The sequence below is a fragment of the Thamnophis sirtalis genome, unplaced genomic scaffold, assembly GCF_051295495.1.
Source record: "Thamnophis sirtalis isolate CommonGarterSnake01/CBP01778 unplaced genomic scaffold, rThaSir2_p1.2 scaffold_1, whole genome shotgun sequence".
NCBI classification, from domain to species: Eukaryota; Metazoa; Chordata; class Lepidosauria; order Squamata; family Natricidae; genus Thamnophis; species Thamnophis sirtalis.
The window spans coordinates 113,797,266-113,818,258 of NW_028261381.1; the positions used below are offsets into that span (position 1 = coordinate 113,797,266).

The 20,993-nt window shown below is 40.2% G+C and overlaps 1 protein-coding gene across 1 annotated transcript in view; it reads right to left on the bottom strand.

Moving 5' to 3' along the window:
• The window catches only part of ITPKA (inositol-trisphosphate 3-kinase A), a 65,123-nt gene extending 44,940 nt beyond the window's left edge, over window positions 1-20,183 (bottom strand). Inside the window, exon 1 of the mRNA XM_014065535.2 lies at window positions 19,441-20,183. Within this exon, the coding sequence (XP_013921010.2) occupies window positions 19,441-19,893 (453 nt within the window). The 5' untranslated portion in view covers window positions 19,894-20,183. The remainder of the gene's footprint in view (window positions 1-19,440) is intronic.
• Between the last annotated feature and the right edge of the window lie 810 nt (window positions 20,184-20,993).

The window sequence follows — 20,993 nt, forward strand, 5'->3', positions numbered from 1 at the left end:
TTAATTACAGATGCAGCATAATTCACCCACAGCAGTTGCTTTGTGTAAAGCAGAATACTGGGCGATTTCCTGGCTTCTCCCAATAGGACCAGCAATCCGCTGAATAGAATCAGAGCATTGTAATAGAGAGAGAAGTGTTGCCTTCCAAAATTAGTAAGTGACTTTGAAAGACAGTCAAGATTGTGCTAGAATAGATCATGAAGCAAAGGCTCATTATGAATAGAAAACGAAGCAAAGCTATTCACCCCATACAATACGCAGGGAGGGGGATGGCAATCTAAGGACTCTGGTAAGCAAAACAGCTAATTTACATGCTGAGAAGTTGTTTCCTCATACAAATACTGTCCTTTTCAAACAATCACTAGAAATGCATAAATAAAAGGGGAAGGTTCCAAATCAGGTTTTATCAGTAGCCTGGTGTTAAAGATCCACTATTTAGATTGCTGTGTTTAACATGTGCAAAACTGTTGCAGATTTGTTCTCAGAAAAATAGAATCTGTTTTCTTTTGGAGTATGGAAAATGGAGGGACTGGTTTTAACTATTATGGATGTTTAAGAGCAGAACTCTAAAAAGTTTTCTGCAGTACAAAGAACGTACCTCTTAATTATTATAGACCAGGGAAGATAATTTGAGAGCTCTTGATGTCACAAAACTTGTGATTAAATAAAACAATTTCAAATAGCTATCTCGATTCAAAAGCATTTTTGGAAAGACAATGAACATGCATAGGTCTGAGCTATTGGGGGAGGGAGGGAGGGGGAGGCAGAGGGAGGGGGAAGGAAAGAGAAATGAAGCTTCAGTGGTTTCCCATTTCATCCAAATATACTAAGAGTTTGCCCTTGCACAAACCATAATTAACAAATCAATATGTGGTTTGATCAAAGCATAGTACACAAAATTGTCTGCTAAAATGTTTTGCCTGTCAACGACTTCTTCAGCGTCAACCTCAATAATACACGGGCAAACAATCGATACAAACTCAAGATAAACTGCTCCAAACTCGACTGCAGAAAATATGACTTCAGCAACAGAGTGGTCAACACCTGGAGTGCTCTACCCGACTCCGTTATTACAGCCTCAAACCCTCACAGCCTCAATATCAAACTGTTTACCATAGACCTCACCCAGGGATGGGTTCCAGCTTCTGCTACTGCCATTTCGCTCAGAGATGCACTTCGGATGCGCGTGCTTGATGCACGCTACACACATATGCGCAGTAGTAAAAAAAAGCTTCTGTGCATGCGAAGCAAAGGCGCTGCCAATAGAACCAATTTGGGCGTGTGGCAGGCCGAGTTACTACCTACTTGTCCGAACTGGTCCGAACTGATAAGAATCCACCTCTCACCTCACCCCATTCTTAAGAGGTCACTCTTAAGAGGACATGCATAAGTGCACCAGCATGCCTACCATCCCTGTCTTACTGTCCCCATTTATTTGTATTTACTTCCTTTGTTCATGTTCATACTTATACTTGTTATCTTGTACATGTTTGACAAATGAATGAATGAATGAATGCATGCATGCATGCATGCATGCATGCATACATACATACATACATACATACATACACACACACAGAAACACACACATACATACATACATACATATATACATATTTCAAAGTAAGTTTCTAATTTGATAAGGATAGTTTGTACAAACCATAGTTTCCAGTCTCCACATGAAACAGGGAATGGTTACTGTACAAATCAGAAGCAGAAGTATTAACTTTTTCTCATCGCATATGAAAATTGAAGTACAGGTAGCCCTCAACTTACAACAGTTCATTTAGTGACTATTCAAAGTTACAAAGGCACTGGAAAAAGTGGCTTAAGATCTTTTTTCACACTGAGAACTATTGGAGCATCCGCATGGCCACGCAATCAAAATTCAGCTGCTTGGCACTGACTCATATTTGGGACGGTTGCCGTGTCCCAAGAGTCATGTGACCACCTTTTGCGACCTTCTGACAAGCAAATTCAATAGGGAGCCCAGATTCACTTAAGAACCATGTTACTAACTAACGAACTTCTGTGGTTCACTTAACAACTGTGGCAAGAAATGTCATAAAATGTCAACAAAACTCACTTAACAAATGTCTCACTTAACAACAGTAATTTTGGGCTCAATTGTGGTTGTAACTACCTGCAATCAGGAGGCATGCACAATCCCAAAAATTAATAGGGTGTGTTCTGGGATCATGATTGTTAGATCTAATTGCTGCCAAGTACTAAATCACAAGATCATTCAGAAAAACAATTTTACAATTTTATTTTCAAAAGTGTTTACTCTTTTGCAGTAATTCAAAGATGACAGTTTACATATTTAAACTTTCTTCAGCACTCATTCACCCACTGATCACAATAAAAAGTCACAAGGAAAAATAAAAAAGAGATATAAGTTCTATGGAGAGCAATTATAAAAGCAAAGAATGACATCCAGGAGAAACCTGTGCATATATAATCTGCAGAAAACCCTCCTCAATTCATTGAAACCTATTCCCTGGTCATTGTGGATCCGTGGTGGATTCTGGATCCCATTGCAACTAGTACGGTTGCAATGGGGCCCGGGGTCCTTCACATGAACAAGTGCAGCGCACGCATGCGTCTTACCTTCCAGCGACGCTTCCACAAGCCTCCGTGACACTCCAGCTGCTCGGCGGAGCGTCGCACAGGTGCTGTACGCGCAATGCGTGTGGGCAGAAGCACCAAAGGCTTTAAAGGACAGGTAAGGAACATGGGCGGCCGGGTGGGCCCTCCGGAGCACCATACCGGAACGGTACCCAGTGCTCCAGGCAGGCTCCGGTATGCCCGTACTGGAGCGTACCACCTGCAATCCACCACTGTTGTGGATAATTACAAATGTACTTGCTCTGAATAACAGCGTTCATTCCAAAAGTGCCGTTCTTTTCAGCTTGTTGGATAAGAGGCCCAATTTGTATAAGTGTGTATGTATTTGTCTGTGCGTGTATGTATACACCCAAAATAGAATATGAAAATATAAATATATAAATATGTGTGTGTATACACACACACATACATACACCCAAAATGGTACCTTATCCACAAGGGCTTTACAAAGTTCCTTTTCAGCTTTGCTCATTCTGTGCCTTTTCCAGGAGCATTGCCAAATACCATAGAAAGATTCCAGACTGTATCAACTATGCACAGTATTATTCTGAAAGCTGCTTACTTTGCACCATCTCTGCTTGGCACCATACAGCATTTGTTTTAACTACTGTTTTGTTTTTTGCCTGGCTTCAGCTTGCTTTTCCCTGTATTTTACAAGACTATATTTTTTAGCACACTGGCTTTGTATTTGTTTTTTTTGTGCCAGGACGATTTTACTATCAGACTTTTTAAATTTGCATTGTGCTATTTGTGTAGTGCATATCCAGATATTTTTAGAGGCAATTTATAAATACAAATAACTTTTTAAAAAAACTTTCTTTATTTCTAGGCTTTATTTCTGTTTGGATTTGTTTTCTTAAGTTATGCTACAATCCATGCATTTCATTCTGAATTCGATTCCCAGGGAACATAATGAGCCCATCAACCCACAGCTCTGATCTCAAAGGTGCTTTTTCAAAAGGCAACTGGATTTTATTTTCCCTTGAAGACGTTTTGCTTTTCATCCAAGAAGCTGCTTTAGTTCTTCAATTCTGACTAAATGGTGGAGGATGGAAGGATTTATATTCTTTGCGGTCATATGGTCATTAGCGCTCTTTCTGAGATCATCGAGGCCACTTGGAGGTTTATTTGTGACCTCACAGCGGGCACAGTGAATCATGCATGGGGGTCTAGAACTTTCTTGGAACTGCTAAAAGGACGGTGTTGTAAACCAGCGGTCCTCTCTGCACAGAACGTGGACTTTGCTGTCTTCGAAAGAATGACCTTTGTCTTGTCCAGTTGCCTTTTGAAAAAGCACCTTTGAGACAACCATGACCTGGATGACTGAGAATCTCCATAGTCCACCGCTCTGATGCAACCAAAAGTCAACATGGAATAGAAGAATAACAAACTATATTATACATTATAATATATAATGATATTTCTGAACATTTCCGTTTCAGACAGAGAAGGGATGAGCTCCCATGGGAAAAAAAAAATCAAAGTGTAAGTTTTAGAAAACCTCTTAGGCAAGAGTAATAATAGAAACTTTGCTGTTTGTAGAAGAATAGAACTCATGTTCTTTCTATCCTTGTTGGAAAATCCCTCACTGAAAGCCTGACCTTGGCTACATGGTCATTCACTCCATTTCACTGGCAAGTTATGTCCAACACATTTCAAATCCAAAGTGTCCTACTTCACTCTCACTATCCGCAATTACAAAACATTTATTATGAACTGGAGTTCAGAGGGACACACATACCCCCAACCATTTTTGGGATAGATCATGTTACTCAGAAGCTACACTCAGAGAACTTCAACCAGTCAGGACCTCTTCTCTCTACTTAAAGAGATGCTGAAGTACTGTATACTTCCACCCCCTTGCCCTGAGAAATAACTAGGTCAGGAGTGTCCAAACTTTTTGCAAGGAGGGCCAGATTTAGTGAGGTGAAATTGTGTGGGGCCGACCATTCAGCCTGACATTCTTTGAACCATTAACATTAAATGCAAATGAACTATTTCATGAAAGACTAAACAAATAACTCAGATGGGGAGAAGAGGCTGCAGACTGCTCAAAATTTGAAAACGGGCTGCAATTGGCCCCCGGGCTGGACTTTGGACATGCCTGAACTAGGTAAATCTTTGGCAACTGGTTTCCAGGATATATATTTTGCATTTACTGGAAACAGGATCCAAATTGTTAAATGTCACAGAGCATTTGGGTGATAACTAGTCAGAACTTGGCAGTTTCGTTGTGGCAAAGATCTCTGACTTCGGGACTGTAATGCTTAGCCTACTAAGATACCCACCATAAATTGCTGGCTAAGGAGCCTCTGCAATAATGATCAATACCCCAGTTCAAATGCACAACAAATTTAAAAATGCCCATCTGTCCAAAAATTCTTCTCACAAGGCAATTGTGAGAATGAGTAAAACAGGAACTGCTGCTGTGCACCTTGCTGAGCTATATAATTAAATCAGAATTTATTTTACATATCTTGGATATGCCTTTTTAAAAAAATAATGAGCTATGAAGTTAACATTCTGATCAGTAGACAAATGTGAACCCAAATCCAAGCATAAACTCTATTCAAAAAAAAATCTGTGAATTCTGGACTCTGCACCCTGGCTCAAATCCATCTCCAGGAAGATTCTTTGGCAAAACATCAGAGTGTTCCTTAATTAAACTCAGCAACATCATTTCAAAATAAGTTACAAATGCTGTTCTTGTATGCTTTATTTTATTAAGCAGCTTGCCTCTAAAGGAATATCGAACAAGCCAGTGTAACAATGTTAGGCATCTTTTGAATAAGCCAGAAGTTGGTTCTTTAAAGAAGAGTGGTTCACCCTGCTTCCTTTTTTGTACAATTTACCTCTGATTAAAATTGTAGTCCAGTAGTTTCTGAAGTACCTAGGCTGCATATTTTAAAAAGTTAAATTGAACACTTTGGATATTCATAATAAGTTTTCAAATTACTTCAATATATTTAGGCTGAGATAATAGCATGAATAAGTATTTTTCCTTTCCACTTTTTTAATGACAAGTATTCATGACCTGTCTTTACTCTTTTTCAGCTTACCACATTGTGGCAAATTCTAGGGTAATCCTTTATGTCATATCTAGATGCAATAAAATATATTTAGAGCACTGTGGTATTCTTTATACATTATATTCCAGAACTGTTCAGAAGCCAATTAATAACGCAACATTAAAAATCCATACATCTTTTAATAGTTAAAGCCATTCAGCAGCACAGCACACTATGTTGGTCTTGTTGTATTCGGGCCTTTTCCGATGTAAGATTGAGATTGTCTTGGCAACGTTTCGGCGAGGTCTCACTCGCCATCTTCAGCCCAAAACCCAGCCTAAAGATGGTGAGTGAGACCTCGCCGAAACGTTGTCAAGACAATCTCTATCTTACATGGGAAAAGACCCGAATACAAGACCAGCATATATATATATTTTCAATAACAGACTATTTAGTCAGATCCTAATCTCATTATTACTAAGCTATTTTTATCTCATTCTTTCATGTCAAGCTTTTGCAAAAGTTACTTACAAAACAGAGTATAACATTGAATATTTAATATTATTAAAACTATCAATAAATCTACATCAGATTAAAATTAATAAGCTAGTAACAGTAATAGAAATTAATGAAATATTTGACAAAAAGGAGAACCATAAGATTGCACCTGAGGGGAAGACAAGAAGTAACAGATAGAAGTTTAACAAAAAGGATCAACCTAGAATTAAGGGCAAACTTTCTGTCAGTTAGAAAAATTAATTAGTGGAATAGTTTTCCTCCAGAAGTTGGGGACTGGAAGTTTTTAAGAAGAGAATAGACAGCCATTTCTCTGGCATAGTGTAGGGTCTCCTGCTTAGATAGGGGGTTGTACTAGAAGACATCCAAGGTCTCTTCCAACTCTATTATTTTGTATTCTGTATTCTATTACTGCAGGGAAGTGGGAATCGCAAAGGCTTTGGGTTTATTGTGTTATTACTAATACAACATATTATGTATTAGTTAATCTCGTGCTTAATTCCAAATGAATACAGGTTTTATTTTCTTGCACAATTTAATTCATGGAAAATATACTTTAAACTAAAATCCAGTTGACACTTATCCATAGGTAAAACTCAGTGGGATTTACTTATGATTAGACACAACTAGATATGTGTAGTTATGAGTTTAAAAAAAATGCTCTTAGACCTGTTTTTATTCAACAAAATAAAATACAGTATCCTTAACATAGAACTCTTCTTTCCAAAGAGCTGTTATCTCCCAAATTTGTAACACAGTAGGAACCCATCAAGGTTTCTTGGCCTGCTCTCTGATGCCAAATGCCAGGCTCAAAGAAAACAAATTTCCAAAATGTGTAAGGGATGATATAGATAAGGGATGAAGAACATCCCACATCCCATTCCTTTTTTCAACTGCAGATATGTGAACTCAGAGGGGGGAAAAAACTCTTGTAATAAGTGAGGCAATAGGAATGTTAATCATGCTATTGAAAGGATTCACTCAGCGTTTTTGGTTTTTTTAAAAAGGAGTGGGATGTAATAGGACAGCTTTTTTACAGCAGATGGCAGACCTGGCAATCTTAGATGACTCAAAAAAAATAGCTAAACAGGTTTAGATCAGGGTAAGATTTGTAAGAAAGACTACCAAAAACACTCAAGATTGCAGATTACACAGAACTGTCGAAAAGCATGCTGAGAAAGCCATACAGACCAGGAACTAAGTTCATCTTAAGAAATCCTTTACAGTAGTGTTTTTAATGGAAGACCACAAAAAGGGATTAGATCTGTGATGGCGAACCAATAACATGCATGCCCGAAGTGGCACATGGAGCTATGCCGTCTGCATATGTGCGGCATTGCCCGTTCCTTTTCTGAGTTTCTGGCGCTCATTCTCACGCAAGGATCAGCTGGCCTTCGTGTGTGCAGCAGTGCCAGAAACTGGAAGAATTGGTCTTCCGTTTTCCAGTGTGAACATGTGTGCTAACCAGCTGATCATCGCACGTGAATGCGCGGCAGTAACCTAAAGTCTAGCTGGCCGGTGCGCCTGCCGGAAACAGGAAGTGCATTTTCCAACGTGCACATGCCCCCTGGGCAGCTCCTCTTCCGGGTTGCGTCCCAGACAAGCACATGCGCTAAGAATGCACACACTCCCTTTTCGGCACTTGGTGCTGAAAAGGTTCGCCATCACTGGTATAGATGTAAGGGCACTATCCTGCTCATTTTTAGAGCATGCTGATTTCAATATGGGATGAGAAATACAGCCTTTACATTCAGCAGCCACTGACACAAATACACTTCACCTTTTTATATTATACTACTCCATTACCAGACTCTGGATGTTTTTTTTAATGGCTATGTTTGTTCTGAGTATGACAATAGAGGTCTGCCACCTAAGTGTTGCCCCAATACAAAATTAAAATAATGTCCCAAAATTAAACATAATCAGATTATCTTTAAATGTTATATTGTTACTAGCATGAAATCACAATTGTTTTCTTAGAAACATTGGGCCTCTGAATAATTAGTGTTCTAAATTAAATCTACAAACTGAACAGGACTGAATAGTTCATGGAAATAATGGAGTCATCTCATAGCTGTCTTAGTCTTTCTAAGTCTAAGTTTCTTAGTCTTCGTTTTTCCCCCAAGAGTTCTCTGAGAAAGTTCATTAAAAACAAGTCCTAAAGGCACACCCTAAAGTTTACTTCTGCCAACTTATCTATTGGGTTCCACCCCTGCTCCAACGTATCTTATGGGAAGGGAGCAGAAATATCCTGAATGGCTCAGTAACAACCTTCAAGCAAATGAAGCTTGCTAAAGCATGTTCAGATGTTTCCACTAATGGTGGGAATAGAACTGTTAAATTCTGTACCTCCAGTTTTTAAGATGTAATAAACTGAAAATGATAGCTCCTATACTCCTCCCTGCAAATGTTTTTATAAAATAAAAATAACATTTTTTAGCCTCGCATTGCAAGCGAAGGCTTAGGTGACAGCTAATCAAATCCAGAATGAATCACATATGACTCTTTCTCTGGGGAAAGGAAATTCAGCACTATAAAATCCCAAATTATGTGACTAAAAACTATCTTCGATTGTTTTGTTTTTTTAATTCAGCCCTGATTTCAGTTTTCCCCTCTTCAATACAGCACAGAAAGAATGTGTTTCCCTTCAAACCTGGCTAGGTTTCGGTGAGATTGAGAAGTGATTCATTCTTTAAACAAGTATCACTCCATTTCAGGGAAATTAAATTGTTCACTGTTTAAAGCTCTTAATAGTTGTTTCCTCAATTAGACAATGAAGTCATGGCATTTCCGTATTTAATTGTCATTATAAAATAATCAGGAATAATACTTTGCATTTATACAGATCTCTTGATCAAGCAAGCTTTGAGGACAAACATTAACTAATTTGGAGCAGCTTCCCCAAAATAATTTCAAATGGGAAATTGTTAAGAACGGTTTCAGATGTTATAAATAAATAAGGTGGTTTTTTTTGTTCAGAGTGTATAGCATGGAGTCTCATACATGCTGAGCAAGTGGGTCACTGAGATCAAGAAACTGTGCAAGTTTGGCATTAACAGAACTTAGTCCTGTTCCCCTCCTCCTGTTTTCCCATCCCACTCTCAGCATCTTAAGTCTTGTATACCAAACAAACAAGAGATAAGCAAGACCGCACTGCAGTCAGGAAGAAGAAATACATACCACAGATATTGTAATTACCAGGCCTGGCTCAAGACATCTATCTAAGACAGCATGTCCCTGCATTTTCTATTAACATAGTGATCACCAGTTATCCTGTATTTCCTGTCTTAGGTTTGTTAGATGCACAGGTACAGGAAATGCACAGGGGAATTATAATTGAACTACTCTTTTGGCATAGATGGATGAGGCTTGATCTTTATTCTCCTTGGCTTTGTGTCCTGAAATAATACCTCCTGTTGATCAATATTTGTGGCGTTTTGCTGTTGTTGTTACTTGCCATAATACAAAGTGTATTATGTACACACTGTACAGAATTGCACACAAAGTCACACAAAGTACCGCTTTTGAAGAGGAAAGGCTGGATGGGAAATGGGAAGAGACAGTATTCTTCTCCTAAAGGCAACTTTCATAGCCACTCTTACAAAATATTTTTCTCAATGAAAATTAAAGGAAAGCATTTTATTCAATGACACTATATCTCCCAAAGAAAGACACGAGGAGAAACGAACAGAAGAACCACCAAGAGCTGAAACCCTATCCCCTCATCCCAATTCAACAGATCTCCCAATTCAATTGTTATATTTTTACATACATACATACATACATACATACATACATACATACATACATACATGCATATCTCTCACATTGATATACAGGTAATCTTCAACTTAGAACAGCTCGCTTAGTGACCATTCAAAGTTAAAACAGCACTGAAAAAAAGTGGCTTATGACCATTTTTCACATTTCTGACTGTTTCAGCATCCCTGTAATCACATGATTTACATTTGGGTGCTTGCCAACTGACTCACATTTACGACGGTTGAGTGTCCTTTGATTACCTTTTGCAACCTTCTGACAAGCAAAGTCAATGGGGAAACCATTTTTACTTAACAACCATGTTACTAATTCAACAACTGCAGTGATTCACTTAACAAATGTGGCAAGAAAAGTCATAAAATGGGGCAGAACTCATTTAATAAATTTCTCGGCAACATAAAAGTTGGGCTCAATTCTGGTCATTAAGTTGAAGACTACCTGTATCATATTGTGGCATTATTTATTCCATTGAGGTTTGCATAAACACAAGACATAAGCTATTGTTTTTTTAAAAAAACCACACTGGTTAGATTCCCAAAACATGCCAAAGAAAATCATACTACAATGTGGGAATGTATTCATGTTGAAATGACAAACAAAATGTAGAATTGCAAAAATGAGAAAAATAGTCATTCCTCAATGTGGTTACTCGAACATATAACAGAGGCTCCATATAAGTAAATATGCAAATATTGGGCAGAAATAGCACATCTCAGAAACTAAGTATAATATGCTTTCGCAAACATAAACATGCCATAATGCAAATGAACGAAGTTTATTTTTTTAATAGATCAATCTACTCAACATGATTAACCCTCCACACACCCCATGTGTTCCAACTAAAATTCCTAGAATTTCCAACAACTAATAGCTAATTCTGGGAGTTTTAGTCATTGGAAGATGAAAGGTTTGGGAAGACACCCTATGCCTTATAAACAGGCTTCACCACATTATGTTAACCAAAAGACACAATACTGTGCAAAATTATACTGGTTCCTCCTCCCAGTTTAATTCTGTCTGGCTGCTGCCTCCAAGATGAATCTTTGTTCTTTGAAGTATTTCCATCAAAAGGATTTCTTTCACACTTACTTTGAACATCACATGATAAACTTAATAAGACTGGCAAATAAAACATAAACTGGGTTCATTCAAGTTAGTTGAAATTACAGGAGTAAAATCCAACACATTTTGAGGTTACAAAACTGAGGAATGTCGATAGTTAAACTTTGGCAGCATGTCCAACAATCTGGTTTGTTTTTGATTACACTAAAAACAAATCACAAGCAGAAGGTCACAAATGACTTGTTGAGTATATCATGTTTCATATATATGAACACCACCACCCCCATTCACACTTCTTATTTTTAAACTGATTACTTTTAAATGAAGCAACCTTGGACTTTATCATTTATTCTTGCCTTTTTTAAAAAATGAAAAATTGAGCATTCTTTGAAGCAAAACACTGACGCAGTGTTTATGCGCAGTGTTAACATATTCCAATGTTTATGGGATTGAAAGCGAGCACTGCATTCATTTTAAATGGAAAGAATGTAAAATAATAATAAAATGGCAGATGACACATTAATTATTCTGGTTTCTAATCCTTTTTGTTTTGTATGGAATAGGTTTTTGTGAGAAAAAGCAATATGAAAGAACCACAGATACCGAAATAGAATCTATGTTAACATAATTCCAATGGAGAAAATATAGAGTAAAATAGTTCTCAGGTAGCAAGTCAAAACTAGAAAGAACCATCTAGATCAAAAGGATACTGAGCCTAGTACAACCTTCCTCTCCCCAAATATATTCTGAAATCACAAAATGAGAAATGTGCATTACACAAGAGAGAATAATAAGAGTTCAGAGATATTTCTGTCAATCCAACGTGAAAAGTCAGATCCTTACTCACCACTTAAAAATCCATTAGAAACCTTTCTCTGAAATTCCAATTTAAAATATACAGATTGTGCATGTTTAGTTTATGTAATCTGCTTCTGTTTCTGAACTGAAATGACTGGTACTTTTAGTTCACAGTTTTGAAGTGTGGGTGCTATAATTTCAGGCAGTATAAGAAAGATGGAAACAGATAAAATGGAAAAAAAATCTGAGAAGTACTGCAAAATTCCTTTTTCATCAGGGCAACCAAAGCACAATACAAATCAGCTTAAGGATTTCTCTAGTTAACAGTAGCCAGGTTTGGCATACATAATTTTAGTTTAGGGAACATCAATCAGAGGTGGTATTCAGCCAGTTCTGACAGGTTCTGGAGAAATGGTAGCGGAAATTTTGAGTAGTTTGAAGAACCAGCAAATAGGTTGGCCCCACCTCGCTGTCTCCCAGCCTCCCAACTGATCTTCTTTTGCTGCCCTGCACAGGAGAATAGAGCTGAAAGCAGGTTAGTGGGGTGGGGAGGGAATGGGGATGTTGCAGTATCCTTCCCCTGCCATGCCCACAAAGCCACACCATGCCCACAAAGCCACGCCCACAGATCCAGTAGTAAAAAAAATTGAATCCCACCACTGATCAATACCAAAGAACATAATCACAATTTTGCAGTGGCTTTGCCTCCTGTGACCACTACTTCAGGACTGATCTCCCCAAGCTCAAAGAATCCCATCTAATAGTATGTAAGAATCTTTTTTAAGACTAATAAATATCAGCTTATGTGAAAGCTTCCCTCTTTTCCTATTCTTGAAAAAACGAAATGTATCTTATTGGTTGTGTGGTAGTTTTTTAAAGTTTTTTAAAAAAATTTAAAAACAGATAACTGTTTTCTGACATAGCGTGTCATCCATTTTTAATCCAGTCATAAGTGTGAAAAATGGGCATAAGTCACTTTTTTCAGTGCCCTTGTAACTTTGAACAGTCACTAAAAAAACTGTTGTAAGTCGAGGACTCTGTATCTCAGTAAAGACCCATTTTACCCATTTAGTGATAAACACTGCAAGTAGATTGTTACCTGATGAATCTGCATAGCCAAACAGAAGAAAAAGAATGGGCAATGAGTTATTGAACTTATTGGGCAACTGATTGCCTCAATGAGAAAGAGAAAGAGAAAGAAAGAGAGAGAGAGAGAGAGAGAGAGAGAGAGAGAGAGAGAGAGCCTTTTTATTGTCTCCTTTGAATTGTTTATAAATATTGTTTATTTGTATGTGTCAATTAATGGCTGATTTGCTGAACACTAAGTTTCTAGGAATTCTCTGCTGTTTTTTGAATGTGGCTTGGTCTGAGATGCTTAGTTTCCCAACAGAGAACCTGTGAGCATTCTAGACCAATCCTACAGAAAGCAAACAATCAGAGAGCATCAAGGGCTCCACTATTCAAACTCATTCTCGCTTTGTATGGTCCCACCTGCCAATCACAGCAACTTTATTATTGGTTTTTATACTATTCAAAAGTAGTTTGATGAGGGACACAACTAATTCTAATTTAGAATTAGAAAACCAGCATTTACTTCCACTTTTCAATTGTCACAACTTACAATCATAGTGGGCAGGCCTCACTATTGCTGTAAGCAGGGGTGGGCTGCTGGGGGTTCGCAGGAGTTCGGGAGAACCTGTAGCTAAGATTCTGTGCAGTTTGGGGAACCCCCAAATCCCACTCCTGGCTGGCCCTGCCCACCAAGCCCCACCCAGGAGTCCCCATACAGCCTGTTTTAGATGCAGATAAGTGCAGGGCGCACACAGAGGCTTGGGAGGGCGAAAAACAGGCCTACCAGAAGTTCTGGAAGTCTGGAAACAGGCCCATTTCTGGCCTCCAGAGGGCCTCCAGAGCCTGGGGAGGCAGTTTTCACCCTCCTGGAGGTTTGAGGAAAGCCTCCGGAGCCCTGGGAGGGCAAAAACACAGACACATCTGCTGTGATGCAGGAGGCTGACTAGACCATGCCCACTATGGCCACACCCAACCAGCAACTGGGCAGAGAACCCCTTGCTAAATTTTTTGAAGCCCACCCCTGTTGTAAATCAAGGATGACCTATAAAAGGTGGCCCAGGCTTATTCTAATTCAACCCTGAGAGTATTTCAGTAGCTTGTGAGCTTCTATTAGCATATATCAGGTCATCTCTCCTTGGCAAAACAATGGCAAACTCCCTCTCCCTGTAGCAGGTAAGAGAATTCGCTAAAGTAAACAGATTTCAATCTATTATAATAAACACATTAAATGACTTCCATGAAAACTATGCCTAACAGCTTGCTCTTCTTTTAAAAATTGACTTTATATGTAAGACCACCTGCTTAACTGCAGAACAGATTTGTGAAGAACATATTATTGCCAAAATGGGTAAAACACATGGGCTAATCTTTCCAGCCCTTCCAAACAAGTCACACTCACGGTATGAAGCATTTTAAAAACTATTATCTTAAGACAAAAACTTTGGGCACTAGAATACCAGCCAAACAAGAAATTGTTTAAGTGCATTCTAATTTAATAGTAATACTATATCAGATTCCAAAGGCAAATCAAAAGGCTGTAAAAATTCAAATAATGACAGAGTTACAAAATGGCTGGCAGCTGTTGTTATAAAAGATTTATAAACTCCTAACTCTTTTTATATCTAGAAACATAACTCAGCTTCTAACCCTTGAATCGGTATTTTTTAAGAGTGGCAATTTTAAACTATATAGAGTTCAACTCTTAGAAAGGGACATGATGGCTGGGGAATTCTGGGAGTTGAAAACCATATAGTTTAAAGTTGTCAATCTTGGGATGCACCATCCTAGATATACGAAATAAATTTTCAAAGGAAGAAGTCCATTACATAACAACGAACGCTGAAACTCATACACTGGATTTGCACTCCTAAAACAACTACTAATTTCAGACTGGAAATTATCAATGTATGAACATTGTTGTATTAATGTATTGTTTATTATTAGAGGTTTTGCCAACCATTAATTCAATTAAGTTGAACACACTGCTTTTAGTCGTGCGTGAGAGTAGAATTCTAATTTGGATGTAAGGTTGGTTCTGTAGAGAAATATAAGGAATTACCTGAGGTAATAATGCTCTGTATTAACTTTATGAACCAGTGTTTTCATATATTAAATATAAGTCTGCCCAATTATTTTCCAAGCTTTGTTAAATCAATGCCTTTTCTCAACTTCTGAGGAGTCAGCACAATATCAACATTTGCATCTTTGTTCCCCTTCCATTCCTGTTGATTATTTATCTTAAACATTTCTATGGAGGAAAGGAGCTGTGTGAAATTTTGCTCCCATCTATAGATCTGAGTTGTGTAAGCATCATCTGAAGTGCTCCCTTCTGTAACTCCTCGTTCCTGATTCGCAGGAGACTTATTTATTTATTTTATTTATTTGTCAACATGCACAAGTTAACAGGTATTAGTATAGACATGGACATTTTCACATGAGAGTGGTACAAATAGATGGATATAAATAAGTATAACACATAAAATGAGTACGTATCAATGGGGACAGTAAGACAGGGACAGTAGGCACGTTGGTACGCTTATGCACGCCCCCTTAGGGACCTCTTAGGAATGGGGTAAGGTTCACGGGTAAAGATGTGGGGGTCTGAGGAACTAACAAAGGAATCATGTAGAGTGTTCCAGCCATTGACCACTCTGTTGCTCAAGTCATATTTTCTGCAGTTGAGTTTGGAGCGGTTTACTTTGACTTTGTATCTATTGTTTGTCCATGTATTATTGTGGTTGAACTATAAATAAATGTGTGTGTGTCTGTGTGTGTGTCTGTGTGTGTGTCTGTGTGTGTGTGTAGATAGATAGATAGATAGATAGATAGATAGATAGATAGATAGATAGATAGATAGATAGATAGATAGATAGGAAGGTAGGTAGGTAGGTAGGTAGGTAGGTAGGTAGGTAGGTTGGTTAGGTAGGTAGGTAGGTAGGTAGGTAGGTAGGTAGGTAGGTAGGTAGGTAGGTAGGTAGATAGATAGATAGATAGATAGATAGATAGATAGATAGATAGATAGATAGATAGATAGATAGGCAGGCAGGCAGGCAGGCAGGCAGGCAGGCAGGCAGGCAGGCAGGCAGGCAGGCAGGCAGGCAGGCAGGCAGGCAGGCAGGCAGGCAGGCAGGCAGGCAGGCAGATAGGCAGGCAGGCAGGCAGGCAGATAGGCAGATAGGCAGATAGGCAGATAGGTAGATAGAGAGTGAGTTTTACCATTTATTGTTATGTTCATGCCCTTCAAATCGAGTTAGGAAGCTTGATTTAAAGAATAACTTTTTAAATTAGCCAATTCAATCCATTCCTACTGCACCTTTAGTAAGAATACAAGCCTACCTTAAAGAAATGTTATAAGGATTTCGACACTCGGGATTTGAGTTTGGGCAAAACAGGAAACTGAAGTTAATTAGCTCAGGAAGGATTCAGGCATTGTGTGCCAAAAGGGGAATGGAAAGGGTCCGTATGAAAAGAACGACAATGTGGAGCTGGACAACCATAGCTAAGCCCTGGCAGCAGTCCTTGAGACTGTGACATTTGGGGAAAGCATGCACTGAAAGAGCTGCCAGACTCAGCTAGGATTATCCCATTCACATGCTATGTCTCTCAAACATGGCCCATGGGGATCAGAATTGGTTATATGGAAGGCATAACGTAAACTAAAATGCCCTCAGACATCACCAGCCTAGAGATTTAGATTCAGTTCTAAAAGAGAGCTTTGGAGTATATGTGGACACAACTGTAGCTTAAAGAAGTTGACTTTTTTCTCCCAAACCCATGCACTTGCCTGTTGCTTGATCCTGAGAAAAAAAGGACAGTTGTATTAAGAAGCTGCAAACAGAGGTTGCATTAATATAGACTTCAAAGCTGCTTTTTTGAAACTGAACCTGAACCCTCTGAACAGCCTTAATTCCTGCACAGTCTCAAATCTTACTAGGTTTTTCCTCCCTCCCAAAAAATGCTGCTGACAGACAAGTTTTCTTAAGAGCATTATAGCCTTCCTCTTGTTTTCATCTCCAAAGCTGAAAGAATACTTTAAAGAAATACTAAAAGCTGGCCTTCTCGGGTTCATAAAGTTTATGCCAAATGCTTCATATTTTTAGGAAACAATTATAGACGTTCTTGGCTCAGCTTTGCAAAAGATCCTGTAATCAGTTCTTAAAGTTGTTATGCAAACAATGACAATTCTTGAAGAGTCACTGTGTTTATCATCTGTTTCCATTATTAAAATAATTCTTTGTTTTTGATTATCTTACACAAGGGGAAGGACACATTTTTAAATACCTAGCTGATAAAAAGTCTGAACTGAATTGACATTAAACCAACTGTTCAGGCTTTGAGGTTTTGGAGCTGTTGCCCCTGTGATGCTCTTGGAGTAGCTCGTGAAAAGGCTGGCCACATCTCCTGCATATCTCCTGCAATCGGTTAATGATCAGGGTTGCATTATTGAACAGGCAAATAAATTCCTCCCTAAAGTCTGTGATTAAAAAGTGTTGTATAACTGGCCATTTTCCTTTCAGATTTTCCAGTTACAAGGAGCTCTTCTCAGAAACCATGATTTCCAAAATAGCATTTCCATGCTGAAGAAAGTATATTATTTTTCTTCATGTTAATTTTAAAGCAATATTTATGTGTAATGTACTATACTGTGTGTGTATAGAGGTGTATTAAGTGAGGCATCAAGACCTCTACATTTCCCAATGATCTAGAGCAAGGGGGGTGACGCAGACAGAATCCAAAGATCCTTTTAGTTGTTCATTGATGCAATATATCTACTTTTCCTAAAACACTAGTTACAAGTGATCAGTATGGTGTGGAAGACTCTCAAAAACTATTTACTTTTTGTTTTTATTTTAAAAATAGATTTTCATTCTATTGTTTATATTGTTCATTTGTGTTCATTTTGATGTTTGGGTTTTTAGGGGAGGTCTGTACATTAAGTCTGTACTAAAGAGAATAAGAAAAAAAGTTGTGAAACCTCTTAATAGGGATAAGGAGAAAAGAAGTTACTGGGCGGTTCATGGTTATCACTGTGATTTCTTATTTATACATTCAGTTTCTAAGACCACAACTTCTAGAAGATATTACTCTTAGGCGTATTTCACATCTTAAAATTCCTAACATTTACTAGACATCCAGCTTATTTTCTTGCTGCAACTGAAGAAAGAAACGAGAATGTACGACTGAAGACAGAAATTAGAATGACTCATTAGTCCAATCAAGTTGTGATTTAGGAGAGCAAATGTACACACACACACACACACACACACACACAGAGGGTTTCAAACTCAGAAATTTTGGAGGTTGGTACCAGACTGTTTCAGATCAGCCATAGTTTGAAGAACAAACAGCTGGACCACTTTTCTTTCTCTGCATTTTGGACTAAGCAAAATCTGAATCAGCAAGTAGAAAAAGGTTTCTTCCTCTCCCCCCATTCCCCAGAGAATTGCCAGGGCTGCATAATCAGCACCCATCTTCCCAACACCTTCCCTCCCTCAATCCACTGTCACCAACATCCCAGCGTGATAGAATGATACATCACGTCAGCCTGTCTGCCACCCTTCCCCCAGTAGCTTCTCTGTCTCTGAAGAGAATGTTAATGGTTCTTGGCTTTTTCTTGCTCCCCCTTTAAACCTTCTCTCTGAAACAAACACATTTTGTTCTAGGTACAGAACAAAAAGCATCCAAAACATCAAGTTTTGGCTTGCATATACACTCCCTGAACCTAAGTATTTCAGATATGGGACCCTTCAAAACCAAAATCCCTAGTTTTTTTGTTTTTTTTAGCACTCACACTTCTGAGAAATACCTGCTATTTATATTAGCAGGGTAAACCTCTGTACTCCATTAAGAGCTTCAGGCAGAAAACAGTTGCTCAATGTTGAGTTATACACACAAAAGAAGAAGAAAGCAGCAGGGATTGTCCATGCAAACTGTTTCTAAGAGGAAAAGGCTTACCACAATAGACAGTATTGTCAATCAAATTGTCCATCCACTCCACAAATGCTGTGTCCACCAGAGTCCCCTTTGAAACCATCTGCTTTGCATACTTTGACGTTTAGGGAAACTGGTTTCCCTAACCAGTTGACATATAAAGAGTGAAACATCTGACAACTACAGGTGTGGTATTTCCCCTTGAGTCAACACACTGTTCCACACAGAGAGGAAACCTTGCATTCGAATGTATCACACTTCTAGGTAATCTTTCTCCTACTTAGAATCTACGTGCCATTTCTTTCAAAACACCTATTCGTTGATTTCAACTGCGATCATAGGCGCAGCTTCTCCGAAGGGAGATCCCCCCCCCCCTTCCCTTCAAACTGCCCGGGGAAAGGCCTTTCTTTGGCATTAAGGCAATCGCGCGCTCCCAGTTTGCAAAAGCCCAGGAAGGAAAAACGCCCAGCCAGCCCTCGATTAACCAGGTTAGTATTTCAGTAATCCCGAATCCACTCGACTAACTCTTCCAAGGGCTTCCAAAAAGCCGTTGCCGGCAAGCCGGGCAAAGCCTCAGTCTTAAGGCAAAAGAAGCCCCGCTCCCAGCAGCGGTCTCTCTCCCGGCTCTTCCCTGGCCGTCGGGTACCTGGTGCGTCTCCTCGCCGTGCTCCAAGTGAACGATCCCTTGGCTCCTGCCTTCCGTGTCACTCAGCAGGTCATCCTCGGAGTCCTCGAAGAGCGACGACGAGCCCGTGGAGGAGAGCGACGACGTCGAGAGCCGCCTGGAGGACTGCAGCAGGTGCAGCGAGCTGTCCGTGGTCAGCCAGGCGCCGTTGGGCTCCGTCGAGGGCAGCATGGCAGGGCTGCGCTGCGCCTCTCCGCCGTCCTCCTCCGAAGTTACCGTCAGCTGCGGGATCACCGCTTGCAGCACCCCGTTGCGGGGCCGGCAGCTCTTCCGGGCAGGCTCCGGCAGCTGCCGGCTGGCCATCGCGCAGCGAGCCTCGAAGAGCGAGCACAGCTCTCCCACGCTCAGCTGCCTCCTCCGGCCCAGCTCCGGGCTGCTCCCGCCGCTCCCGTCCTGGGCTTCTCGGGGTTCCATAAAGGAAGGCGAAGGCGCTAGCGATGCCGGCACCGCGGAGGGTGCAGGGGGCCGGGCCGTCCAGGCGGAGAGTCCGGGGCAGCGGAGAGCTTCGGCGACTGCTCCTCCTGGCACCTCGGCGCCGGGAAGCACGCGACTGAAGAGGGCTCGGGCTGCCGCTGCATGGCCGGCCTGCGCCCCGTCAGGCCGATCCCGCCGTGCTCTGACTCATCCCTGGGAAAGTGCCCGAGTTGCTTCACCGCCCCTCAGCCCTGACCCATATGGGTAGATGGCGCGGCTGCCCCACGCTGCTCTCGGGCGGATCAACGCAACCGGGAGAAAGGAGGAGTCTGGAATGTGCGTAAAGGAGGGCCCGCCCGCCCCGCTTTCCCTCCCACACGGAGCCTTTGCTCTGTTTGTTTTGAGGTAGCGTCGCCTCTGCTGCCTTCGCCTCTCCTTTTTTTTTTTTTTGGTTTCTCTTTCAAAGAAACCTGGAAATTTCTCGCCAAATTCAGCCGGTTACAAAAAGAAAAAAAAAGGAGAAGCGCCACCGTGGCAAGCCACAGACCTGCCAGGGAAGCAAGTTTCTCTCGGCTAATGCAACTGCTTGGCCCCTCCTTCCCTCTGGGCTCCTGGACGGTGCAAAATACGGCTGGTTTCCCTCGCGTGTTGCACGCCCTCGGCCCCGTCTCGCCAACAGCGTCCCACAAGCGTCTGTGGAGATTCTCGGTCACCCAGGCCGAGCCTGTCCCAAAGGTGCTTTTTTTTTTCCAGAGACAACAGGACTTTCTTCTTGTTGTTTTTTCTTTGAAGACTTCTCATCCAAGAAACTTCTTCGGCTTTGATTAGATGGTGGGGAACGGAAGGATTCTTCGACAAAGGACTTTTTCTTGCAAATCTTCAGAATTAACTAACCCAGAAAATCAACTCTTGATTACACATATTGCCTTATGGGTGAAATATACGATGGAACAGATAGACCAAATCAAATGCTGACTTATCTATCGAAAAGTGGTGCAGCCTAGTTAGAGCTGTAACTAACTCAAACATCTAAGATGTGTGGCTTCTCATCCAAGCAGGTTCTTCAGCTCCAACTGGATGGTGGGTGTGGAGCCTTTGAA